Below are 25,542 nucleotides of genomic sequence, written 5' to 3'. Positions count from 1 at the left end.
CTGAGTAGTACAAAAGCAAATAATCCAATTTAAAAATGGGCAAAGGACTCAAATAGACATTTCCCCGAAGTATACAAGTGGCCAATAGGTATATGAAAAGGTGCTCAACATAACCAATCATCAGAAAAATACAAATCGAAACCACAATAGGTATCACCTCACACCTGTTAAAATGGTTATTACGAAAAAGACAAGACATAACAAATATTGGCAATGATGTGGAGAAAACAGAATCTTACAGTGTTGGTGGTAATGTAAAATGGTACAGTCAATATGGAAAACAGTATGTAGGTTCCTCAAAAAAATTAAAAACACCTACCATATGGTCCAGCAGTCACACTCCTAGGTATATAGCTAAAGGAATTGAAATAATTATCTTGAAGTGATATCTGCACACCTATGTTCATTGCAGCATTGATCACAATAGAGAAGATTTGGAAACAATCCTTTATGGGATGAGTGGATAAAGGAAAAGTGATTATCTATATCTACACATATATTTTATTTTTATCTGTATTATACATATAAAATAGAGATATATCTATCATATAATAGTATGTGAGATAGATGTCTGAATATTATTCAGCCAATAAAAAAGGAATTCCTGTCATTTGCAATAGCATGGATGAATCTGGAGGGCATTGTGCAAAGTGAAATATGCCAGACAGAGAAAGACAAGTACCATATGGTATCACTTACTCGTATATGCGGAACCTTATAAAACAACTGATTTCATAGAAACAGAATAGAATGTTAGATGCCAAGGGCTGGAGATTATAGTACATGGGGTGATGAGGCCAAAGGGTACAAATTTTCTGTTTTAAAAAGATTAAGTTCTGAGGATCTAAAGAACAGCATGGTGACTATAATTAATAACATTGTGTTATATACCTGAAAGTTTCTGAGAGTAAATCTTAAGTATTCTCACTATACACACTCACACACAAAAAGTGTTAATTGTTAACTATATGAGGTAATGGATGTGTTATGATCTTCTTGATAATCATTGTACAGTGTATATATATCAAATCATCACATACACTTTAAATGTATACATTGATATTTGTACATTTTAAATATGTACAATTATATTTATTCTTCAGTAGAGTTAGAAAATAAAAAAGTTCAGAAAAGTATCGTTTTAAAATATTCTATATTTTGTTTTAAAGTACTTGGTTACTTTCAGGAGTACTCTCAAAGCCCTCTCCTACTTTTCTTTGCTTGTCTCCCCCACATCCATGGATGGTCCTCATGTCTTTCTGTTCCCTGAGTTTTTCTCTAATGCGTATTCATTCTTCATCTGCATTACTGACAATTGTCTTTTCCTCTGTTAATTGGTTTCCCTCCACATGCATGCTCTCTCTCTCATACCTCCCAGAGTATCTTTTGAAAAAGTTTAGTTGGATTCATCCATGTTCCTCTTGAAAATCCTCAGTGCTGATCTTCCATAGGTTAAAAATCTAAACTACTTGGCCTGCTATACCCTTCATTTGCTCATTTGCTTATTTGCCTCTTTTAGCACTTTCCCACTTCTACAAGTCAAGTCATGCTTAGCTTATTATTTTCCAATGATATGTAAATTCTTTATTTTAGCATTATTATTTCCTTAAAAGTCACACTCATTTTTATGTTCACCAAGAAACCTGCTGTATTTTCAAGCTTAATTATTACATTTTGTGGAGTGATAACTGATGACCTCTTGGCCTCAAGCAGTTTGTGATTACTTATTCCATCCCTTGCTTTCCCATAGCATTTTTAAGTATGCCTTCATTAATGTATGTCTTTTGTAACATAATTACTTGTTTACTCTTTTCTGTTCTTTAACCTCATATGCTCCTCGAGGGCAGGGACTGTATTTACACATCTTTCAAAAAATTCCCAGCACACAACACCGTACATGACACATGGTAGTCATTGAAACAAACAAATGGGAAGTGAATTGCAAAGGGATGAAATGAGTTACTGAAATTTATCGTAAATAGAAAACAAGATAACCACTAAACTATTGTTTGTGTCTATGAAGGTAAGGGGGGTGGGAGGTCGGAGATGAGGGTAAAAGGGATCAAACATATGGTGATGGAAGGAGAACTGACTCTGGGTTGTGAACACACAATGGGATTTATAGATGATGTAATACAGAATTGTACACCTGAAACCTCTGTAACTTTACTAACAATTGTCACCCCAATAAACTAGAAAAAAAAATCAAGAAAACCAAGATGCTTCATTCAAGCTGTTGCAACATAACACATTATTTTAAAAAACTTAAAGCATTATTTAAAAAACCCATTCATTTTTACAGTGCTTTTCCAAAATTTAAAGCACTTTCACTCTATCTCGTTTTTTCAACACCTGGGATAGCCTTAGAGACATTTTTTAATAAAAATTTTCATTTTCATTTGATGATTGAAATACTTTGTATATATAACATTCTACCATTAATGTACGTGTTGTAGAATGCTTACCTCTGACCTACTTACTTATAGCACCTTTTGTATCACAGTGGACGATGTAGTAGATGAAAGTGATGACAACGATGATATTGATTTAGAAGCTGAAAATGAAACTGAAAATGAAGACGACCTAGATCAAAATTTTAAGGTTAGTATAAGTTTCTGACTTCATTCAACTTTATATATTGCATACACAGTTGTAAAACAAAGATTGGATAAATAAATATAGCTAATGGTAGATAAATTTGTTTTGTCCACATTCATTTTTTTATTGTGGCTGACTATGGACAGTAAGCTATTGAAAGGGAAAATAATGTTGCTTTGAATGTATTGGTCTGAAAAGGACCTTAAAATAACTTATTTTCACTCTCTGACCAGGAAGATTTTATCTGTCCTTTTTGACTTAGGTTTTAAAGTCTAAGGAAATCTAAGTTTGAAGTGAAGTGGTTTGAGACTTGAGGTGACAACGTATATCTCTTTCAACAATCTTTTGGGGATACAAAATAGTAGGAAAATATAACTGGTGGCTTCTTGGTAAGGATTAGTGTTTGCATAATGATTCTTAAATTTCAGTTAATTGGAGAAAGAAATGGACAACAGTTTATTGAATTGAGAAAAGAAAAATTATTGTCATATATGAGATATTAGGTAAAGAGGCAGGTGAGTTTTCAGAATTTTATGGAACTTTTACAAGTGTAGATACTTTAATTTAGTGGTAGAAAGGGCCATTTTAGTAAAAAATGTATAAAAATGTCTGCTTAATGCCTTCACTTTTCAACGATTTAGCTTAGTCCTTTTCTTGGTGTGTGTGGGGGGTACATGGTATTATTACCTCTGCTTTATAGGCTAATCATTAGAAAAAAAGGGACAGAAAGGTTGTCAGTGTATCTTATAAGAGGTGGGGCCAGGATTCAGAATAAAGCAGTCTGGTGTGAATGTTTATTCTCTTTACCATCATGCTATAATAAAATGTTATTTTTCTTCAAGGGTTATGGAATTGTGGGTTCTTTGAGACTGCTGCTGAGTTGTATTATTTTATTTTTCTTCTTTACCTCTGTCTGCCTCTTATTCACATTGGCTGTTACATTTGGATATTCCTTAGTTTTTTCTTTTTATCTAAATTCCATCACTTCATTCATGCTTCAGGTGAACCTGCTATGTTGTAGTGGATATATAATATTTGTGTTCTATTGTGATTGTAGTCTTAGAGACTGTTTTTTTCTCTCACCGTGGTGATTCCATTCTCTTTACCCCAGATTTTTCAGTTTTGGAGCTTTTATAAAAACCTGGAGGTTCTAGAAGATTCACTTCCAGATAGCCAGGACTTTTCAGTATATAAGCTTCAATGCATTCTTTTCTCCCTTCTTTAACTCTAGAAGAAAACTTTTTTTTGGGGGGGGGGGGAATGTTAGGGAACTGTTTTTTTTCCAGGGCCCATCAACTCCAAGTCAAGTCATCGTCGTTGTCCCCAATCCAGCTGTGGAGGGCGCAGCTTGGTTCCAAGTCCAATCGCCGTTTTCAATCTTGCCCACCATCCCAAGCGGGAATCAAACCGGAGCTCGTGCTCTAACCAACTGAGCCATCCGGCTGCTCCTCCGGAAGCTCAGCAGCAGCTCATTGTCTTCAATCTAGTTGTGGAGGGTGCAGCTCACTGGCCCATGTGGGAATCGAACCGGCAATCCAGTCGTTAAGAGCTTGTGCTCCAACCAACTGAGCCATCCTGCTGCTCCTAACTCTAGAAGAACTTTAAAAAGTGGTAGACTGTGGTTTTGTTTCTTCTGTGTCTGTTAGTAGCTGTTCATCTTTGTTTTTCTCCAAACCAAAACACAGATTTCTTGTTATTGATCTTTCAAAGTAAAGTTTCTTTCCTCACTATGCTATTTTACAGATAAATTCCTTTTTTTCTCAAAGTAGAAAAAATTTTACAGATAAATTCCTTTTTTTTACAAAGTAGACAGCAATTACATAAGGCTGTATTTTCACAAAATAATATGAGCTGGTATGGATAGAGAAAATAATGCCTCTGTAAATATTTTTGTTATTTTGAAAGCATTGTCTACTTTATTAGATGCTAATCAAGAAAATTAAATATTTTGATTCATCAATGCATAATTTAAGATACATGAAATTAAACATTCATGTAATAATAATTACATAATAATGATACAATAATTAACATGAAACTTTAAATTAAACCAGTCTTTATTATTTATGGCAGTGGGGAAAATCTTTTTATTGGTTATACTAATGATACCTAAATTCCTGAATATGAAATACAAGAAATGCATAGTATGTTTTCCCTTTTAAATTACTTATTAAAATAAAAATGTATCAATATAGTCAGGTTCATGTAGATAGAAAGCATTTTAAGGATTGAAGCATAGTAGAATAAATTTAAGGCTGAAAAATAAATAGTTGACTCTGTGGTAGAAAGATAAATGTAAAATTAAAAATGAGTACCAATTGAAAATTAGCCATCAATGATGGTAATGTTGAGTTTGCATTTGTGTAAGGCCATCGTTGAGGGTCCTAGAGAATAGCTTGGAAAGCAGGTGAACGGACACTCGTCTTCCCATCATGTGTACATTATTATGTCTTTGAACAGATACAGACCAAATTGATTCTGGATACATACCTTGTTTCTCTGAGGTCATGCTTCTTTTTTAAATTTACCCTCTTCTTTCCGAAGGGGTACAGAAGTCATTTCTGGGTGTTCCACTCCTTTTCTTTTTCCTGAAAAAGAGAGGGGATGGTGACGCTGAGCTTTTTCTAAGGGCACTATTAACCATGTTAAGAGAGCGTGATAATCATTTGTCTCTCCTGAGGCACTACATTTATGTTGACTAACAGTGTATGCTCTGGAATCACTGACTAGTTTTACGTTCTGGCTTCTCTCTTTGCAAGCTGTGTAATTTTGAGGAAGCCACTTTACCTCTCTGTACCTCAGTTTCCTCTTCAGTTAAATGCAGAAAATGATACTGTTTACTCCATAGTGTTCTTATGCAGATTGAATTAAATAATATGCAAAATCCTTAGCATAGTGCTTCACATATTTTCAGTGCTCAATAAATGTTAGTTATTTTGATTATCACCACTACCATCGTATACTTACATTTATCAATTTAGCTTAAGTTTTAATCTTCCCTTTAATTATGAGCAAAATGATGTCAATTAGGGAGGTTGGGGGAGCATACTTTAGTCTTGATCTTTACACTGTTTTTCTGTCTTGAGGAGCCCAAATACCATGTTATATTAGAATAATCTTTGACAAAAACGAAACATAAAACAACCAAAAACAACAACACAACAACCCAAAAACACAAGCAAATTTTAACTTACGGCAAAAGTAATACAGTCTTTATTCAGTGATCATTCTCGAATTACATGTAATTAATAATTTGGAAAAGTTTAAATCTGAAATGTGTTCTGTAATTTTACGTTTTTCTTAACTGGTGACATGAGATTTTTATTATTTCAGAATGATGACATTGAAACAGATATTAACAAACTAAAACCCCAGCAAGAACCAGGACGAACGATAGAAGAACTTAAAATGTATGAACACCTTTTCCCTGAGCTTGTTGATGATTTTCAGGTATAAATATAGAAAATTAAGCATCTTAACTGATTTTAAGAAAAAGTTATTTTTTATCCTTCAGGCCTCTAATTGCTGTTTTTGTTCTGATTTTCATTTCTAAAAAATGAAACTAGTGTTTTTTTCGAGTGACATTGCACAATTACTCCTACATTTTGTAAAATGAGAGGACTAGCTCATTTAATGTTTAGACTAGTTTTTAAATTTTTTCATCACTTTGGTTTATTACTTTGACAGTTTTTTACTCTTTTAAAAATAATTTTTAAAATGGCATTTCAGAATCATTTTAAAGTCTTCTTTGTATCAGTTGCATTCAACTAAAGAAAGATGAGATCTAAGAAACTGCTGAATTAAAAATATAGTCTATGCATGTTAAATTATTTTTTCTGATAGTCACTATATAAATCATGGAATGTGGTGGGGGGAGAACAATTTGAAGTCTTTAAATCTAAGTGGATTCATAGGTAGAGGAACTTCTTGTTAACATTTCTTACCCTCATTTGTTTACTGGAATTCAGACTGTATTACACAAGTAAAGCTGATTGAATTGATGGCAGTTAGAAGATCTAGTTTCTTATTCTCACTCTACTGCTGCTTGTGGTGGGTCTTTGAATAAGTCCCTGAAACTGCCCAGGATCTTAAACTGTAAAATAAAGGGTTTGAACCAGATAATCTCAGATTTATCTAGCTCTTCCTGCTATGTGAAGGTTACATGTGAGATATAAAGAAGAGAAATACTTGATAGCTAATGTTTGCATCTCACAGTTCTAATTATTCCGGTTTCTCTTTGGGAATTTATGAGCTTTGGCTGCAGCAGAAGCAGCAGCAAGTTGCCCTCTTTCCCTTTTCCCCAGTGTCTTTGTACTCCCCATACCCAGTAGATTTGGGGGTATGTTGAAAGGTACTCTGAAATCAGGAGTATTAAAAAAAAAAAAGGCACGAATGAAAGAGAGGGTTTTGTCAAAAATGAAAAGAAGAAAGTAGGAAGAGGCATTTGGGAAAGGATACAGGATGATTTTCTTCCATTCAACCTACAGGAAGTACGTGGCTGTTCTTTTAACACCTTTTTGCCCAGGTAAGAACTCCTGAAAAGTAAACCCTGGAGATAATGAATACTGCTAACTTATAGCAGAAAAATATTGTGGAAGAGATTGGAAGAAGGAATTTATTATTATGTGAAGAAATCACTTTGTCTGTGTGCCTACGAGTGCTATGTAATGCTATTAAAAATTGTAGGGATAGAGAAGAGTAATTTTTTAGTGGCTGTGAAGGCCAAGATTTTGATTCTCATTCTTTTGCAAGCCAGTTCTTATTTCTTGTAGACTATGATGATGAGTTCTTCTTATATGTTTGCCTATTAGTTCATCACCCAGAGTAGGCTACCCTTGATGGTTTTGTGCTTTGGTACTTATAAACAGCTTGGCCTTTAGTTGGCTGTTCCTAGAACAGGTTCCTACTTTTGGTCAGACTTGGTGTGTCCAGGATCAGATGGTAGAGACAGGTTTGAGTGGGAGAGAGCTCTGAAAAGTCTTCTTCCCAAGTGAGTACTCCTTTTTATTGTGTTTCAGCAAAGGAAGCTACTTCAAGTATTTCAGATACTATGTATTAGTACATTCTTTATTTTGCCATAAAGTTTTATGTAGACTAATTAGCTCTGTTTCTATGGCATATGTTATGGTACATTGTCTTTTATTTAAATAATTGGAAAATCATTTCAAAAGTAGTTGTGTTGGCACTTGACTATCTCATTTTTAAGTTTCAGAGGAATGCACTATTCAAATACTTTAGTCTATTTTTTGAAGTCTGTGTTGGAACTACATATAGACAGTGGTATTTAAGTGATGTACTTTTGAGAATTAAAAATATTGGTCGTTTCCAGATAGGAAGTGTTTGAAAGAATTTTTTTCCTGACATCATCATATCAAATACTAGCAGATCATGAGATATTAAACATAAATGAAATTAATTTTGATTGTGACTTTTTCCACTGGATTAGCATGTCATTTTCAGCATCAACCAGTGAACCTTAAGATTACTTGATGTGTGTGTGTTTGAATCCTGAACACCACCCACTTTGTTTCCAGATGTGTGAAGGCTATTATTCAATGGCCAGGTGGAGGCAAAATGAATGCATTTGAAGACAACATATGGAATTATTAAAATAATTATCAACATGCTTTTTGAGGAGACCTTACCATGCTTTAAAAGCTGTGATTATTTGTAGTGACAGTTATAGTTTTATTTGCTTTTGTTTCTTGATGGCAGAATATGGGAAATGGCAAAATTCTGCATTTTCACAGCTCTTTTTTTCATACATCTGTGGTAGCATGATGACATTTACCATATGGACTTTTGTTATGTTTTGTTTTTCTTTCTTTCTTTCCCTTCTTTCCTTCCTTCCTTCCTTCCTTCCTTCCTTCCTTCCTTCCTTCCTTCCTTCCTTCCTTCCTTCCTTCCTTCCTTCCTTCCTTCCTTCCTTTCTCTCTCTCTTTCTCACTTTCTTTCTTTCTTAGATTTTATTCGGGAAGGGGAACAGGACTTTATTGGGGAACAGTGTGCTTTTCCCAGAACCCATTAGCTCCAAGTCAAGTTGTTGTCCTTTCAATCTTAGTTGTGGAGGGCGCAGCTCAGGTCCAAGTCCAGTTGCCTTTGTTCAATCTTAGTTGCAGGGGGAACAGCCCACCATCCCTTGCGGGAGTCCAACCATCAACCTTGTGATTGAGAGCTCGTGCTCCAACCAGCTGAGCAATCCAGCTGCTTGGCAGCTTGTTGTCTTCATTCTAGTTGCAGAGGGTGCAACTCACTGGCTCATGTGGGAATCGAACCCACATGGATTCTTTCATCCTTTTTAATTTGGTTTAAAATTTTTATTAAAGTTATGCATGGAGATTTTAAAGAGTCGAATAGTTTCACATAATTTAATCAGGACAACTAATTCCCTTCTCACCTGCTATTCCCTACAATCACTTTTAGCATGTTTTTGAAGTTAATGTGCTTACAGTGCCATGTCTTGATTTTTTCTGCTTTTGTCCTTTTTCTGCTTTATTATATTTTTTGTATTATCATCTTAAGATAAGCATCCAGTACTTTCCTGCCTTTCTTATTTTATAATATTTATATATTTTGGCTATCAATTTTATTGTAATTAGTGTTTTAGTTGCATCACATAAATTTTCATATTTAGTATTTTCATAATCTTTGTTTTGAAGCTTTATTTCCTTTATGATTTTTTTCTTTGATTCTTTGGTAATGTCAAAGCTGGCTTTTTAATTTCAAATTTTTAATTTATCTTTTTATTGATTTTTAGCATGTTGTAGGATAAGAGGACATATTCTTTATTATTAACAATCCTGTGAAATTTTTGAGGCTTATTTTATGGTTTTAAATAAGGTCAACTTTTGTTACTATTTCTTGCGTCCTTGAAAAGAGTTCTGTAGTTGTAAGGCACAATTGTATATTTGCCTATTAGGAAAAGATGCTTAATTGTGTTGAGAATTTTTTTCCCCAGTTTTTATGGATTTTTATTCCTATGCTATCAATTACTGTGAAAAGTGTGTGTTAAAATTTATCTATGATTGTGAATGTCTTTTTTTGCAGGTCTGTCAGTTTTTGTTATACATATTTTTTGAGACTTATTTATTCTATGTAAATCTAACATGATTTCTTTTCCTTTTGAATTGAACTTTTTATCATGAAGTTACTGTCTTTATCTTTATTTTTTTTTATTATTATTATTTTTTTAATTAATTTATTTATTTATTAGTTTCAGGTGTACAAAACAAGGTAATACTTAGACGTTCATCATTTATATCCCTTATACTGTGAACCCCCCTCCCCCATCCACTATCCCTCCGACCTCACACTGAACCATCACATTATATATATAAAATTATAGTTGGCATTCATTAATGTTTAGCTTCTGGTGTACAATGCCATGATCAGGTATCCACAGTATCCCTGAGGTGGTCTCCCAAATAGGACGCATGTCCATCGGATACCCAACAAAATCTTTACAACATTATAGAATACCTTCCCCAATGTCTTTATCTTTAAAACTTTTAACGCAAAAGTGTTTTTTAAAAAATATTAATGTGGTTACATGAATTTTGGTTACTTCTCTGGTGTCTTTTAAAACCTTTTTATTTTCAACTTTTTGATACCCTTAAGTGTGTATCTTTTAAGCAGCATATAGTTGGATTTAAAACTCAAGTCTGAATCTTTGAACTGGGGCATTTAGTTCATTTACATAACATTATTCCTATATTTGGATTTATCTTTATGAGATCTCATTTTGTATTTTCATTTGTTTTATCTCTGTATTTTTGTCACTTTTCCTTGCCTTCATTTGGATGATTTTTTTCTTGTTTTAGTTTTTCACCCTTATTAGTTTAAAAGCTATATGGTCTTGTTATTTTTTAATTTCTATTAACTTTGTTGAAGTATAATATAATTTATGTATAATAAACTGCTTTCATTTAAAGTGTAACTTTTAGTATTGACATATATGCAAAAATTTTAGTTACTTGATATTGTATTAGATTGGTGCAAAAGTAATTGTGGTTTTTGCAATTTTTTTTTAACCTTTTAAACTGCAATTACTTTTGCACCAACCTAATTACTTAGACATATTTACTAAATTCTGAAGTTACCAGGACCTTTCTTTCCTCTTTTTCTTAATTATAAAAGGAAACTTAGAGTACTTTAACTCTGATCACCTCCCAAACCAACTTCTGTGCTTTTAATTTATATTTTAACTCTAGCTTTTAAAAAACCTACATGATGGTACTTTGTCTTAAACATTCTTTGTTTAAGATTTACCCACATTTTCACTACCTCTTAATTTTTAATTTCTTCTTGTTTCTCAGACCTTCTGTCTAAATTACTTTCCTCCTGCCTGAAATATGTCTTTTAGTGTCTGACTGTATTTCTGTCTGTCTTTCGGTCTGAAAGTGATTTTTTTTTGTAATCATTATTGAAACTTGGTCTCTTTTTTCCTCTGGTTAATTTTTTAAAGTCAGCTATAATGAAGTATAATTTATATGCAATAAATTATATATATTTAAGTTCAACGAGTTTTGACAAATTTATGCAACTGTGTAACTACCAACCCAGTCAAGATACGGAATTATTTTCATCACCCTAGGAACTCTCCTTGGGTGCTTTTTAAGTCAATTTTCTCATCTCATGTCTCATTAACTATTGCTCTGCTATATCTGTCACTCTAGATTAATTTGTTTGTTCTAGAACTTCTCATAACTGGAATCATATAGTATGTGCTCTTTTGTGTAAAGCTTCTTTTGCTCAGTGTATGTTTTTGAGATTCACCCACATTATTGCATGTATAAGTGTTCTTTCCTTATTGCTGATATTATTTCATTGTATGAATACACCACAATTTCTTTATCCACTCATTTGATGAGTATTAGAATGTTTGCAGTTTGGGGCTATTATGAATAAAATTGGTACTAACGTCAGTGTACAATGCTTTTTATGGAAATATTCCTTCATTTCTCTTGGGTAAATACCTACAGATGAAATTGCTGGGTAGTATGTATGATCAGTTTAACTTTTCATTTTATAAGAAATTGTTTCTGGTGAATTTTAAGATAATTTCTTTAGCTTCAGTGCTCTGCCATTTCCCACTAGTGTTGACTATGTTTAAATGTTGTTTGGGATTCATTGTCTTTTGGAATCTGTGAGTTGTTTTCCTATAGGATTCGGAGAAACTCTTCTCAAAACGCTCAATATAAAAACCAAAATTTTTACAACCCTACAGCCTCTGGCTCTCTTTTACCTCTTAGAATTCATCTTGCTCATTTTGTTCCAGTCATGCAAATATCCTTGCTGTTCTCTGAACACAGGGCCATTCTCCCACTCTGGGGCCTGTGCAGTGGAGGTCCTCTCTGTCTTTGCTAATATTTCATCTCAGTGAGGTTTCCCTAATTCACCGCATTTAAAGTGGCAACGCACCTCTCTTGCCTCAGCACTCCCAAATTCATGTTGCCCCTTTCCTCCTGTTGTCTGCTACAATACTTTACCCTTCTAATGTTCCATAAAATATATCATGCTTATTGTTGTATTGACAGTCCTCTCCCCTCCTTTTGTAGAAGAATGTAAGCTGCAAAAGGGATGAGTTGTTTTGTGTTTTTTAACTGATGGGTCTTAAGCACCTGAAACAGTGCTTGGCAAAAAGCAGACATTCTAACTATTGCACAAAACAGACACTTGTAAATATTTGTTGAATTCATGAACTATAATTTAGTTAATTGTATTTTCTTTAATAGAATTTTGGATGACTTTAATGTCTTTTTATTTTTTAAAAATTTCCCATGTTTCTATTACATATATAGGCATTATTTTCATTATAGAAAAAAGTAAAATATGTGTAATGAATTTTGTTGTGGTTATATATTTTGTCTTTTATTAGCAAAATTAAAACATGCTGTTTTATCCATCTTTAAAATTTTCAAATGTTAGGTTTCCAGAGTAGCATATAAAATGAATATGATTGTAGTTTTGTTAATATGTTTTAATATTTACAGATGAAAGATTAAACATATTTTTTATTTTCAAAGGACTATGACTTAATCTCCAAAGAACCAAAGCCTTTGGTGTTTGAGGGGAAAGTACGTGGTCCTATTGTTGTTCCTACAGCGGGAGAAGAAGCATCTGGGAATTCAGGCAATTTAAGAAAAGCAGTTACAGTGAAGTCGAATGTATCTCCTAAAGGAGATGAAGGTGATAAGAAATGTACCTTTATGGATCTGGCAAAAGAAGATATTAAAGATAATGGCAGAACGTTACACCAGCAGCTAGGTGATCAAAATAGAACTATTTCATCAGTCCATGGCTTAAACAATGATATTGTGAAGGCCTTGGACCGAATTACATTGCAGAATATTCCTTCTCAAACAGCCTCGGGTTTTACTGCAGGAATGAAGAAGGACTACAGCCTCCCTCTTACTGTCGTTTCATGCGCTAAAGCATGCCCACACATGGCTACTTGTGGAAATGTTCTGTTTGAGGGAAGAACAGTTCAGCTAGGGAAGCTTTGCTGCACTGGAGTTGAAACTGAGGATGATGAAGATACTGAGTCTACTTCATCAGTGGAACAAGCATCAGTTGAAGTGTCTGATGGACCAACGCTACATGACTCAGATCTCTATATTGAGATTGTGAAAAATACAAAGTCTGTCCCAGAATATTCAGAGGTGGCCTATCCTGATTATTTTGGTCACATTCCGCCTCCTTTCAAAGAGCCTATTTTAGAAAGGCCTTATGGTGTACAAAGGTGAGTTGCAGATTCCTTCTAAAGGAATATTTGACCATTGTCAAAATATGAGGCATACTTAAAAAAACTACTTTGGGTATTTAGGAAGAAAATTACTGTGAATTAAAGTTATTGTAATTTTTTATCATTCTTTGGAATTTTACATTGTTTTGAAATTGTCCTTCTGGGTTTACTTGGTTTATTTTCTAAGCTCATTACTTATTCAAATGAAGCCAGCTCCGTAAACCTAACCATTGGACAATTTAGAAATTTTTTATTTAGATTGAATCTGAAAATATAAAAACAGATTATTTAGTAATCTTTGAATGAATATTACGTTAGTAATATATATTTATCTAGTAATTTGATTATCTTTTGAACTTGATTTAGATGTATGTTTTAAAAATAGCAATATGGCCAGTATTATTTCATTGTAAAATTTGAAATTGGAAATAGCATTATAAAAACTTGCAATTTATAATAGTAGTAACTAAAGTTATTAAATCTTGCCAATTGTTTTTAGAAATTACAGATAGTATTAATTTTTGTGAACTAGTGAATGTTTGGCATGTAAATACATTTTTGGTATGACTTGATTATTATCTGCTCAAGGAGATAGGATTGCTTTTACACAATGACAACAGGTTGCATATGTGTGGGACTCAAGAGCTCAGTAATTCTAAGTGTGAGTGGACATGTCACAGCCATCCTGGAATCAGAATGACATGATTGCCAGGGGCTCAGACCCCTTAGGAATGAGTTTGGGTCACTTAATCAGATCAGCCACCAAGACTTAGAGAGGTAGCTGAGGGTGAGAGGGATTTAGATAGATATTGGAGGATGGAGATGGGGAGTTGCGGCCCTAAGAACGATTGCAGTGATGGGGACTAAGTTTGTCTTGCCCTTGTTTTTCTTCTAAGTTTCTCTTGAGAGGCACACAGGAAGGAACTGTGGAGGAGCTTCTTTCCAAATGAGGGAGGTGAAGTGGATCTGTGCAACACAAGGGGTGGACTGTGGCCGCCATGACAATGAGCTACTCATCTTTCCTTTCATGAGAGAACCTGCTGTGAGGCTTGTAGTTACAGCTGCCATAACTTCGGGATCTATTGCAGCATTCATGCTGAGGTCATGGGTTGACGATGGTGGAGTTACTAGAGCAGAACCATCCTTGTCCAGTGCAGAGATCTGCTAATAGACAGTCTTTGCCCTGGGGCGCCCTGTTGGCATGATTAACTTTTACAGAGCTGCATTGCAGTCTGTGGCTTTTCCTGCTCAGTGCGGTCTCCTTTTTCAGGTGTCAGACATGCTTTTTGAACAGACCTGAAGGCCCTCCTTACTTACTGCTGCTTCCTTTTCCCTTCATTCTTCATGTTATTTTCCCCCAATAGATCTCTTGCACATCTGATTGTATCTTGGCATTTGCTTTTTGAAGGACCTGAGTTGATACACCTGGAGTAAACCAGAATCAGTCAGCAACTTGATTTTTCTCCTTTCCAGAATTACCCCTTAGGCTCTCCAAAGTCAAAGATGTCATCTTGACTACAGAAGGCACTTCCTGAACTTTAAGTGTTCTTTAAACCGTAAGAACAAGTTTCCTTATTAAGTCACTTCAATCTGAAATTTTGTTTTTATTAGCCTGTAGTATCGGAGGTAAGATTAGAAGGAAAGAGAATTGTGGAATAGAGGTATAACTATTGTATAAGTCTCTGACTTTCAGCCTTAGTTTTTAATTACCAATGATACTTCTTATTTCCCCTCCTGGACTTTATGTTATGAAAGATTCTCATTCAAGACTCTTATTAAGTATTTAACCCATTTGTGTTAAAGACATATTCTTGCCAAGCAGAGCCTCTGATAAACATTTGATAACTTTTTCAGTTCATATCTTTATCGACATTGATAAGTAAAGAAACTTAATGTTTTAATTAAGTGTAGCTTTATTGCAAATAAATGTATGAAGGCCATGAATAGCTGTAATACCTATCCTGTGGATCCCCAAAATATCTGTGCTGCAGGTGAGGAGCTGTCACCCTCAGCTCTAGTGACCTGTGTCCTCTTTCTTTGAGCAGTCTTCCTTAGGTTGAAACCTAATAAAGTACAGTTTTGCTGGTAGTCACATATCATGTGAACTTTTGAGTATTTGTTGGACTAAATAGGCTGTACATTTTTGAAACTGCCCTGCACAAATTATTTTCTTCTGAGCCAAGCCTTTAATAAATATTGAATGTCAGTAAGTTTGAGGTCCCTGGGTACCCAGAAAATATGCATTGTTTTGTTTTGATGGGAGAACCATATATTTTAATAGGCAGCTGATGTAAAGGAAGAAAGGATTGATATTCTTTCATGAAAGTTGTGCTGCTTAACTAATCTTTATTAATGAGGGCTGAGAGCAGGGCAAATATTTCCCTGAAGTATTAATTTTGGGTTTAGTCTAATATAAATGGGCAGTTCTGTCCCTTAAAATACATTGTCAGAGGTTGAAAACCGGGGGGCCTTTAGGTCATATTCAACTTGTACATGAATTTTGGCTTCACTTGAACAGTATTTCTGTTGTTGTTTATTGTTTTTTAAACTGATTGCCAACATTAAAATTTTTCTTTTACCTTAAGCATGTTTTACTTTATTTTTTTATTAAACTTATTGGAGTGACATTGGTTAGCACTATTATATAGGTTTCAAGTGTATAATTCTATTCTACTTCATCTATATATTGCAGTGTGTGTTCACCACCCAAAGCCAGTTCTCCTTCCTTCACCATATATTTGACCCCCCTTTACCCTCTTCTGCCAGCATCACCCTACCCCTTACCCTCTAGTAATCACTACACTGTTGTCTGTACCTATATTTATTTCTTTGTCTTGTTCCTTTGTTGCTTTCAGTTTTGTATCCCACATATGAGTGAAATCATAAGGTTCTCGATACTTTCTGTCTGACTTATTATGCTTAGCATGATAATCTCAAAATCCATCCATGTTGTCACAAATGGCAGTATTTCATCTTTTCTTGTGGCTGAGTAATATTCCATTGTATATATGTACCACATCTTCTTTATCCAGTCATCTATTTAAGAGCCTTTTTCTTTCCATGTCTTGGCTATCATGAATAACGCTGCAGTGAACAGAGGGGTACATATATCTTTATGGATAAATGTTTTCAGATTTTTTGGTTAGATACCCAGAAGAGGGATTGCTGGGTCTTACAACCCAACGTTTAAAATTTGAGAGATTCCACATAGAAATCTAAGTTTCTGGTGTTTCTTGAAAAATTGATAATGACAACCTTAACTTCTTTCCTACTTGGCAGCAATCAGTTTGTTTTCTGACAGACCCTGTGTTCCTCAGTTTACCACACTGCCACCATGCCATCCTCATTCGGGTACATCACATGCCAATCTAGAGGTTTCTGCTTTTTCACCCTATTTTACATAATGGAACATTGCTGTAGAACTAAGCTGTATTATCAGCCTTTTAATACCATTTTCCTTTTAAAACAACCAAACTTTTGTATTAATTTTTATACATTTGTGCTATATATGAATATTTAATAATTATTCTGAAAAATGGATGTATTTAATCATTCACCCAAGTTTGAACATTTTTTGTATGGTATATTGAGTATATATATCATCTTTTCATTGTTGAAGGTCTGGGTGGTATAAATTTTGGATTTGTTTATTATAAGTACAAGCTTTTAAAAAGTTTGTTTTTTTAGAAAGAATTTGGTATTTGAAAATTATAACATTGAATCTAAATTAAGGATTTATACGATAATCTTTCCATGTTGTTTTTTTTCTTAATAAACTTCTTTGTCAGTGCTGAGTTATTTTTTTATAGAATAAAAATTAAAAATAGATTAGGCTTAACTATAACTACTAGATTAAGAATTTTAGAGTTGTACTTTCTTAATTTTTTAGTATCCTTTTTTTCATGTGTTTATTTATCACTTTTTAATATGTCCCTGATCATTTTTAATTCTTCATTAGAATGAGTTCTTGGCTTATTTTGAATTTAAGGTTACACTGTGATATTGTTCGATATATTTCTAAATTACGTGAGAGTGAATACTCTTTAATCACAGAGAAGTATCTTTATGTAAGAGACTAGTTTCACATCTGCCTGAAGTTAAGGAGACTTTCAGTGTTTAGGGTATTCTTGAGATTTTATTATAATTTTGGCAAACTTTCTCACTCTAGTCTCTCAATAAATTAACAAACTATAGTTCTAATCTGCATTACCAATTTTTAGCTGAAATAAACAAACTTAAAATTTAAATCTATTTATAGAATCAGCTTCCTCTTTAAGAATAAGTGATACAGTAATCCCTCCTTATCCTTGGTTTTAGTTACCTATGGTCAACAGTGGTCTGAGAATATTACATGAAAATTCCAGAAAGAAACAATCCATAAGTTTTAAATTGTGTGCCCTTCTGAGTAGGGTGATGAAATCTCATGCTGTCCTGCTCCATCCTGGCCAGGATGTGACATCCCTTTGTGCAGTGTATCCACACTGTTTATGGTCCCTGCATTAGTCACTTAGTAGCCGTCTCAGTCACCAGATCGACTGTCATAGTATCATCAGATCAACTGTCATATCACAGTGTGCCAATAACCCTAATTTTACTTAATCATGGACCCAAAGTACCCAAGAGTGGTGATATCGGCAGTAGGGATATGCCAAAGAGAAGTGGTAAGGTGCTTCCTTTAAGTGAAGAGATGAGTTAGCAGTACAATAAGATATATCGAGAGAGAGACCACATTCATATAACTTTTACTGCAGAATATTATAATTGTTCTATCACAAGATAGATATTATTATGAATTATTCTTGTTAGTCTCTTACTGTGCCTAATTTATAAATTAAACTTTATCATAGGTATGAAGTGTGATAAAAAATATGGTAAATGTTTAAATTTAAAAAAATTATTATAGTAAAAGACACATGCCATTAGTCTCCCTCAGAATACTCCCATGAGCTTTAAACACACTTATCCCATCATTCTTGCCACTTTCTGAAGCAGTTCTGGAAGTCCTCTTTCGTGAGTGTCTTTAGTTGCACTGTCGCGGCTGCCTCGATGTCCTGAATCATTTTGATTTTGGGGAAGAACCAGAAGTCACATGGTGCCAGATCCAGTGAATAAGCTGGATGAGAACACACTAATGAAATTGCCCTACCAGAAGTGATGTGTGACACAGAGCATTGTCATGATGGAGGATGATTTCCGGCACACTTTAAAGCACACCTTCTCTCACCCGTAGCTCACACTTGACTGACAGCACCAAACAAGTTGAAACTTGTCACACACACTTACTAAGACTCGACACTCTGCTTTCCATATTGAAGACCCCTGCTTTTCCGTTGGGAAAAGCACAGCAGCAGCAATCACTGTATTTTTTTTATCACACCTCAAATATATTATTTATTTATAATATATAGATAAGATAGATAGATGATAGATAGATGATAGATGATAGATAGATGATAGATAGATAGGTAAATAGATAGATAGATAGATAGATAGATAGATAGATAGATAGATAGATAAGACAGATTAGATAGATAGTTTGGTACCATCTCTGGAGATCTTAGAACATACTCCTCTCGGATAATGGGGTACTACTATACTATAAGAAGTAGCTATGTATTAGCACCAGGCACCAGGCACTATGGCTTTTGTCACCAATCTACCTGGAGTTCCGGACACCTGGCTTTATGATCCAAATCTGTTGTGTTTCAGCTACAGTGTGGTGCCACTTTTAAGTGATTGTTGTCTTACTTGCCTTAAATATTGATGGGAAGATTTTGAAGTCTGTGTGTGGCTTAGTCTTCTAGGACAGTGGCAGGGATTTTAGGAATTTTCCAGCTGTTGTCCATTTTGTTGGGCTGATTCAGGGGGGAGATCAGGCCTGGAGAATCCTGGAGGTGGAGGGACCAACCTTGGTTCCTTGATTCAAGTGTTTCCTTCCCGTCCACATTTCCTTTTCAGCTATAGAAGAGGATTCTGCAGCGTGTGCAGGCTGGTTGCCAATTACCTTTTAGCTAAATACCAGCGAGGGTGGGTTTTAAAATCTTATATAATCTCTGGCTTTTCAGATCTTTACTGCTTCTAATAATGCTGCTATTTTGCATACAGAATTATTTGCCTGAGGGCTAGAGAATGGATCTATACCATTTCTATGTAGAAAAGCATAATAGACATTTAAGATTTTTAAAGAAACTACTGGACTTGTAACTGTATTTGATATGGTTATTTTCTATAACTCAGACTTTAAAAATACTGATTTATGTCTTGCTTGCTATGTATAGATAATTTTTATTGTATACAAAATATATAGAGGAATGATCTTTTTTAAAAAAATTAGTTTCAGGTGTACAAAACAATGTAATCGATCACTTTTAGTTTAAGAAATTTTTATCATTTTATACTGTTTTCATCAAAAACTTATTTTGGAGAAAATCGTGCCTTGGCATATATTAATGAATTTTGGTCAAAATTCTCTTATGATTTCAGGACAAAAATTGCCCAAGATATTGAGAGGCTAATACATCAGAGTGATATCATAGATCGAGTGGTATACGACTTAGATAACCCAAAGTAAGTGTTGTTGTTTTTTTGTTGGTTTTATTTTTATTAATTTTATTTTTACTGTAAAATTTCAGTGTTATTTTTAAAAGATAAAAATAATGTTAACTTCCACGTAGTTTACTTTCAGTATGTTTTCATCTTTTAGTAGGAATGTAATGGTAATGTAATAATAAATCACATTTGTTTACTTAAATTGAATATATCACAAGTTTTGTTCGTTCTTAGGTGGACTTTTAATGGGTTTAATAAAGCAAAGGTCATAAGCTAATGCTATGTTGTAAAACTGAAATTACCTCCACTTACGAGAGTGGAGATTTCATATGAAATGCTGCAATTTTCTCCTGTGATACTGTGCCATTTCATTTACTTAGGACAGCAAATTACCATCTCCTTCAGAAGGAATATATACTTGCTAATTCTTCACTGTCTCCACTACACTCTCTAGTCTCTTACTGCTTATATTCTGCTTTAGCCCTTTCAATTACTTGCCGTTTGTTAGTGTTATTTACAGTTTAGGATTATCTCTGAGATCATCACATTTTAGGGTTTAAATAAAAGTAAATAAATGAAAATTACAAATGATGAATGTGATTATTATTTAGTCATTTGCCTCCCCAAATGAGAAACTTAGCCCTCAGTTGGTTTCCCCCTTCCCTTAACATTCTAATATATTTGGGAAATTTTATTTGGGAAATTTTAGATTTTACTGGTCTTTTTTTGAAGAAATAAAACACTTGTCAGAGATTTTTTGTTAGATAAAGGTAAAAGCTATATCAACGGTAATGACTGAATTTGAAATAATATTCTTAAAAATTAAAAACAAATCTACTTTATTCATAGCTCTTAGTTATTTCAACATTTATAATTCTGTGTCAGATAGAACAGGCATAAATGGTAAAAACAGAAACTCAGGAATCCTGAGTGTGACATGCCAGTGCTACTTCTAACTGAAATGCCTTTAGACAGAATCATTGAGCCTTTTGGAGTCTTAGTTTTCATCCCAATATGGGATGTATAATAAGCTCCAGAAGAGCAAGAATTTGTTTTTAATCATGGAAACAGATTAATACTAAAACAATATCTGACACCTAGTAGGTGCTCAGTAAATATTTACTAAAGTAATGAATATGTAAAATGAGGATAATGCCTTCATTTTTGGGGGTGCTAATTAGATAATAGATAATGTGGTTGTCTAAATTTAAAATAATATTTCACCTGAGAACGGCTTAGTTTGTTAGAATTATTACTACTCAATATAGGTCATATGCATTTTAAGAAGTAAACTTAGCGTTTTAAATATGATTGTTAGTGTGTATTTAGAAATGACATTTATGTACTGAGGCAAAAATTCTTATTTGTGATTAACATTCACTATAAATGTAGGAACAAATTTCTACTCATAATTTTTTTGTCTATAAATATTAGCCAAATTTATGTTGCTTGTATTTATGTTCTTTGGTTTAAAAATAATGAGGAGGATGAGGTAGCAGTGGTGGTGTATTTTTAATCTGTAGTGTGTTTTTATTTATTTTTTACTCCCCTGTTTAGATTCAATGTATTTTATTATACTTACTTTAAAATTTTTATTTAGTTACACCATTCCAGAAGAGGGAGATATTTTGAAGTTTAACTCCAAATTTGAATCTGGGAATCTGCGCAAAGTAATTCAAATTAGAAAGTAAGTCATTTAAAATTTTCTCATTTTGTATGTACACAGATACTTTTCTAATTTTCATCAGATATCTTTATTTTCTATTTTCAGAAATGAATATGACCTTATTCTGAACTCAGATATAAATAGTAATCATTATCATCAGTGGTTTTACTTTGAAGTCAGTGGAATGCGACCTGGTGTTGCTTACAGGTTTAACATCATTAACTGTGAAAAATCCAACAGTCAATTTAATTATGGTAAGACAATTTTATTTCCCAATTTAGAGGACATACAGGCATCATATCTGTAGGACAGAAATTTTTTGGAAAAAAATTAAGAAGTTTAAAAAAAGATTCAGTGTTCTTTTTTTGTTTTCTCTGGTTCTCAAAATTCAGATATTTATTATGCAAAATTTGAAATAAACCAGGCTTTGCTTTGTTGGTAGAAAGTTACCCTTGTATAGCCAAGCCCTTTAAAATGTAATGAGTGTGGTTGATGTCAGCCAAATTGAATACTAAACATTTATGTATGCTGCTTTAAGTCAACCTATTAATGTCAGTTCATCTAGAAGAGAATTACATAAAGCACTATTTTAAATACTTTTTAAACTTTTTATTTTGAATAGATTCATAGAAAGTTAAAATATTATAGAAGTTATAGAAGAGTTCCAAGTTCTCTTCACTAAGATTCCTCCAATGATTACATCATACATAACTACAGTACAGTACCAAAGCCAGGATTTGACATTGGTCCAGTGTGAGTGCATAATTCTTTGTCATCTTATTACGTTGAAAGATTCTTGTAACTGTCAGCACAATCAAAATGCAGAATACTTCCATCACCACAAAGCCGTGTGCTACTCCTTTATAGTTCACCATTCGGTATAATGTTAGCTGTAATTTTCTGTAAAATTTTTAATTTAGTTGAGGAAATTTCCTTCTACTACTGGTTTTCTGAAACTTTTTTTCGTGAATGGGTATTGAATTTTGTCGTATGCTTTTCTACATCAGTTGATTTGATCATACGATTTTTCTTCTTTAGCCTGTTATGTGCTATATCACATTGATTGATTTCTGAATATTGAACCAGCCTTTTAAAAATCCACGTGCAAGTGTTAAACCCCATTTGGTCATTGTGTATACTTGCTAATATTTTGTTAAGAATTTTTGTATTTATGTTCAGGAGGGATATTGAGTAATTGAGTTTTCTTTTTCTTTCTTTTTTGTATGTACTATATCTGGTTTTGGTGTATTAACTCCTTTACCTCATAAAAAGAGTTGGGAAATGTTCCATCTTATTTTCTGGAAAAGCTTTTGTAGATTTGATGTTGATTCTTAACCATTTGGTGGAATTCTCCAGTGAAATTATTTCAGCCTGGAGATTTCTTTTTTGGTAGTCTTTTAAATTAGAAATTCAATTTTTCTTTTATAGTTTTAGGGCTATTCAAATGATCTATTTCATCTTGAGTGAGTTGTGATAGTTTGTGGTTTTTAGGAATTGATCCGTTTCTTTTAAGTTGTCAAATGGGTGTAGAGTTATTTGAGTATTCCCTTGCTATCCTTTTGATGTCTTCAGGGTCTCTAGTGATATCCCTTATTATCCCCTATTTCATTCCTGATAATAGTAATTTGTTACTATTACTATTACTATTACTATTAGTATTACTATTAGTATAGTATTAGTATTAGTATTACTATTACTTTGTTTTTCTTTGTCAATCCTGCTGGAGGTTTGTCAATTTTATTGACATTTTCAAAGAACCAGCTTTTTGTTTCATTGTTTTTTTTCCTACTGTTTTTCCTAAGAGACAGTTATAAAAGCTGGTGTTTTACCAGCAAAAATATTAAATTTATAGCCTCATTTAGGACTTTGTATTTAGTATTTTAATAAATATAAAACTAAGGGTTATTTGTCTGGCATCAGTCTTTATAGTCAAATATATCAGTGGAAGATAATGTTAATGTAATTATATAAACTTCAGATTAGTAATTTAAAATTGAAACATTAGTTTTCAAGTATTTAATCTGATGATAATTTTTGTGTAAAAGAAAATAAAATTTTCTGGTATACGAAAAAGCCCACTTACATTGTGGGTTGAGAAACAGGTATATTAATACGACAAGTTGTAAAATCTCAGAGGTTTTAATCATTCGTTGTATGGATTGAAAAGCTTTTAACAACTAAGGCATGCTATGCCATAATCATCGGTTACAAATAAATGTTCTAAGTTGTTAAAAGCATGAATGTGATGCTCTTTAAGGGGGCATTTCTGAAAATGGAAGCTTTCAAGAGTTGAAAAGATTGTTCCCAGTTGTCATTATTTATGTGGAAAGTAGGAAATTGTATACTTGAGATAAATTACTTCACATGTATGGAATGAAAGCTTTAGTCAGATTCATTAATTTAATGTAACAATTATGAGCAGACTAGGTAGCACAATATCTGGTTTAGTTACAAACATATTTTAAAGTTTTAAAAATGTTTCATGTAATCTAATTTTAAATGATCCATTTTTTTGACTGTATATTTTGACTAAAAATTCAGTGGTTATATTGATTTTCATGAACAGTGAATAGGAATATTCTTGATAGTCTATTTCGCATTCTTGTATTTCTTAGAAATACATGTTTTTTGACCTTAAATTGTTTATATTACTTTAAAAATTACCTTAATTCATTCAAAATACTAAAACAAGGAAAGAATCTTGTGTTTTTCCCTATTTAACTTGTAAGTATGATGCTAACATAATATTTTAGAGGAGAAAAACAAGTAAGTAAAAGTAATTGTATTTGTAGTTTGTGCTCCTTATGAGTAAAATATAAAGATGTAAAGATTGCTGAAATGACAATCAATATAATTCTCATATTGTAATGCTAGAGGTGGGTGGTATTTTTACTAACTATATTTATACATTCTTATAAAATAATACTCTTACTACTTTAAATTTCATTAAATATTTTAAGTTTTTAAAGTAAAAGCATACATTTTGGAGTGACGCTTTTCTTTCTAAAAAAATCTGTACCTCCATGTGATAAATAAAATAATCTCTTCCTTTAGTGTTATTTTAAATTTAAAATGAAGACAATTCTGTAACTAAAAGTAAATAAAGCAATGAGACAGATTGATGTTTTATTTTTAAATGTCCCCTCCTCCTTACCTCATGCCCTTTGGATATTCTTGTATGTATATCACTCTTTCCAAACTTTTATTTTGCTGAAAATTTGGAAAACAGAATGGTGTTAAGAAGATAATTAAAACCATCAACATCCAGAGATAATCACTTTAACATTTGTTGTTTCCTTCCAGCCTTTTTTAAATAATGCAATATTTGATTTCTACTTACACATAGTTATGTATTTATTTTAAAAAATAAGGCTCATGATCCATGCAATTTAATAATCTATACTTTAACCAAACATTGTATTGTCAACATTTTTTCTGGTCTTTGAATATGCCTCTGAAACAGAGTTTAATGGACAGCCTATGGAGGTACTGTAACTTATTTGTCCAAACCTTTCTTTGTTGGACATTTGTTTCTAGTTACAGTATTATCTATTTTAAATAATACTGAGGTATACATTATACTAAATATTTGTATCATTATTTAGTTACAAATTCACAGGAGTGGAATTATTTTTATCTGTCTGCCAGTTATATATGTGATTTTTTTTTTCTGATTATGAAACAGTGGATCTTTAATATGGGAAACTCAGTAAATTCAAAACAGTTTAAAAGACTCTAGGAAGGAAATAGAGGAGAAAAATCTAATGTTGAGCAGTTTGTTATCCATCCTTAAACTTAGTCACATTTATATAATTTTAAAATTAAATTTTATCCTTTTATAGCTTTGGGATTACAATATTAAAACTCATTTGTAAACTATTTTTTTACTATATGTTTTAAAACGTTTCCCCATGTCGTTAAATATTTTGAACTACATCATTACTAATCTCTGTATAATAGCTTATTGAGTAAGGTATAATAATTA

The 25,542-nt window shown here is 32.9% G+C and overlaps 1 protein-coding gene across 8 annotated transcripts in view; it reads left to right on the top strand.

The window, feature by feature from the left end:
• AGTPBP1 (ATP/GTP binding carboxypeptidase 1) overlaps window positions 1-25,542 on the top strand; it is a 131,661-nt gene that overhangs the window by 60,649 nt on the left and 45,470 nt on the right. For 5 of the 8 annotated variants that reach the window (XR_013994386.1, XR_013994387.1, XM_081065352.1 and 2 more), the window contains exons 12-17: window positions 2,504-2,601; window positions 5,932-6,048; window positions 12,624-13,339; window positions 19,826-19,909; window positions 21,492-21,578; window positions 21,663-21,811. Coding sequence is in view for 6 of the 8 variants with exons in the window: in XM_081065352.1 (XP_080921478.1) it covers window positions 2,504-2,601; window positions 5,932-6,048; window positions 12,624-13,339; window positions 19,826-19,909; window positions 21,492-21,578; window positions 21,663-21,811 (1,251 nt within the window). In the remaining 2 variants the exon portion in view is untranslated. Of the gene's footprint in view, window positions 1-2,503; window positions 2,602-5,931; window positions 6,049-12,623; window positions 13,340-19,825; window positions 19,910-21,491; window positions 21,579-21,662; window positions 21,812-22,179; window positions 22,311-25,542 lie in introns of those variants that run through there. The other 3 variants (XM_081065354.1, XM_081065356.1, XM_081065357.1) reach the window with 2 other exon arrangements.

This window comes from Rhinolophus hipposideros, assembly GCF_964194185.1.
Source record: "Rhinolophus hipposideros genome assembly, chromosome: 11".
Classification (NCBI taxonomy): domain Eukaryota; kingdom Metazoa; phylum Chordata; class Mammalia; order Chiroptera; family Rhinolophidae; genus Rhinolophus; species Rhinolophus hipposideros.
This window is presented reverse-complemented; position numbering and strand designations above follow the sequence as displayed.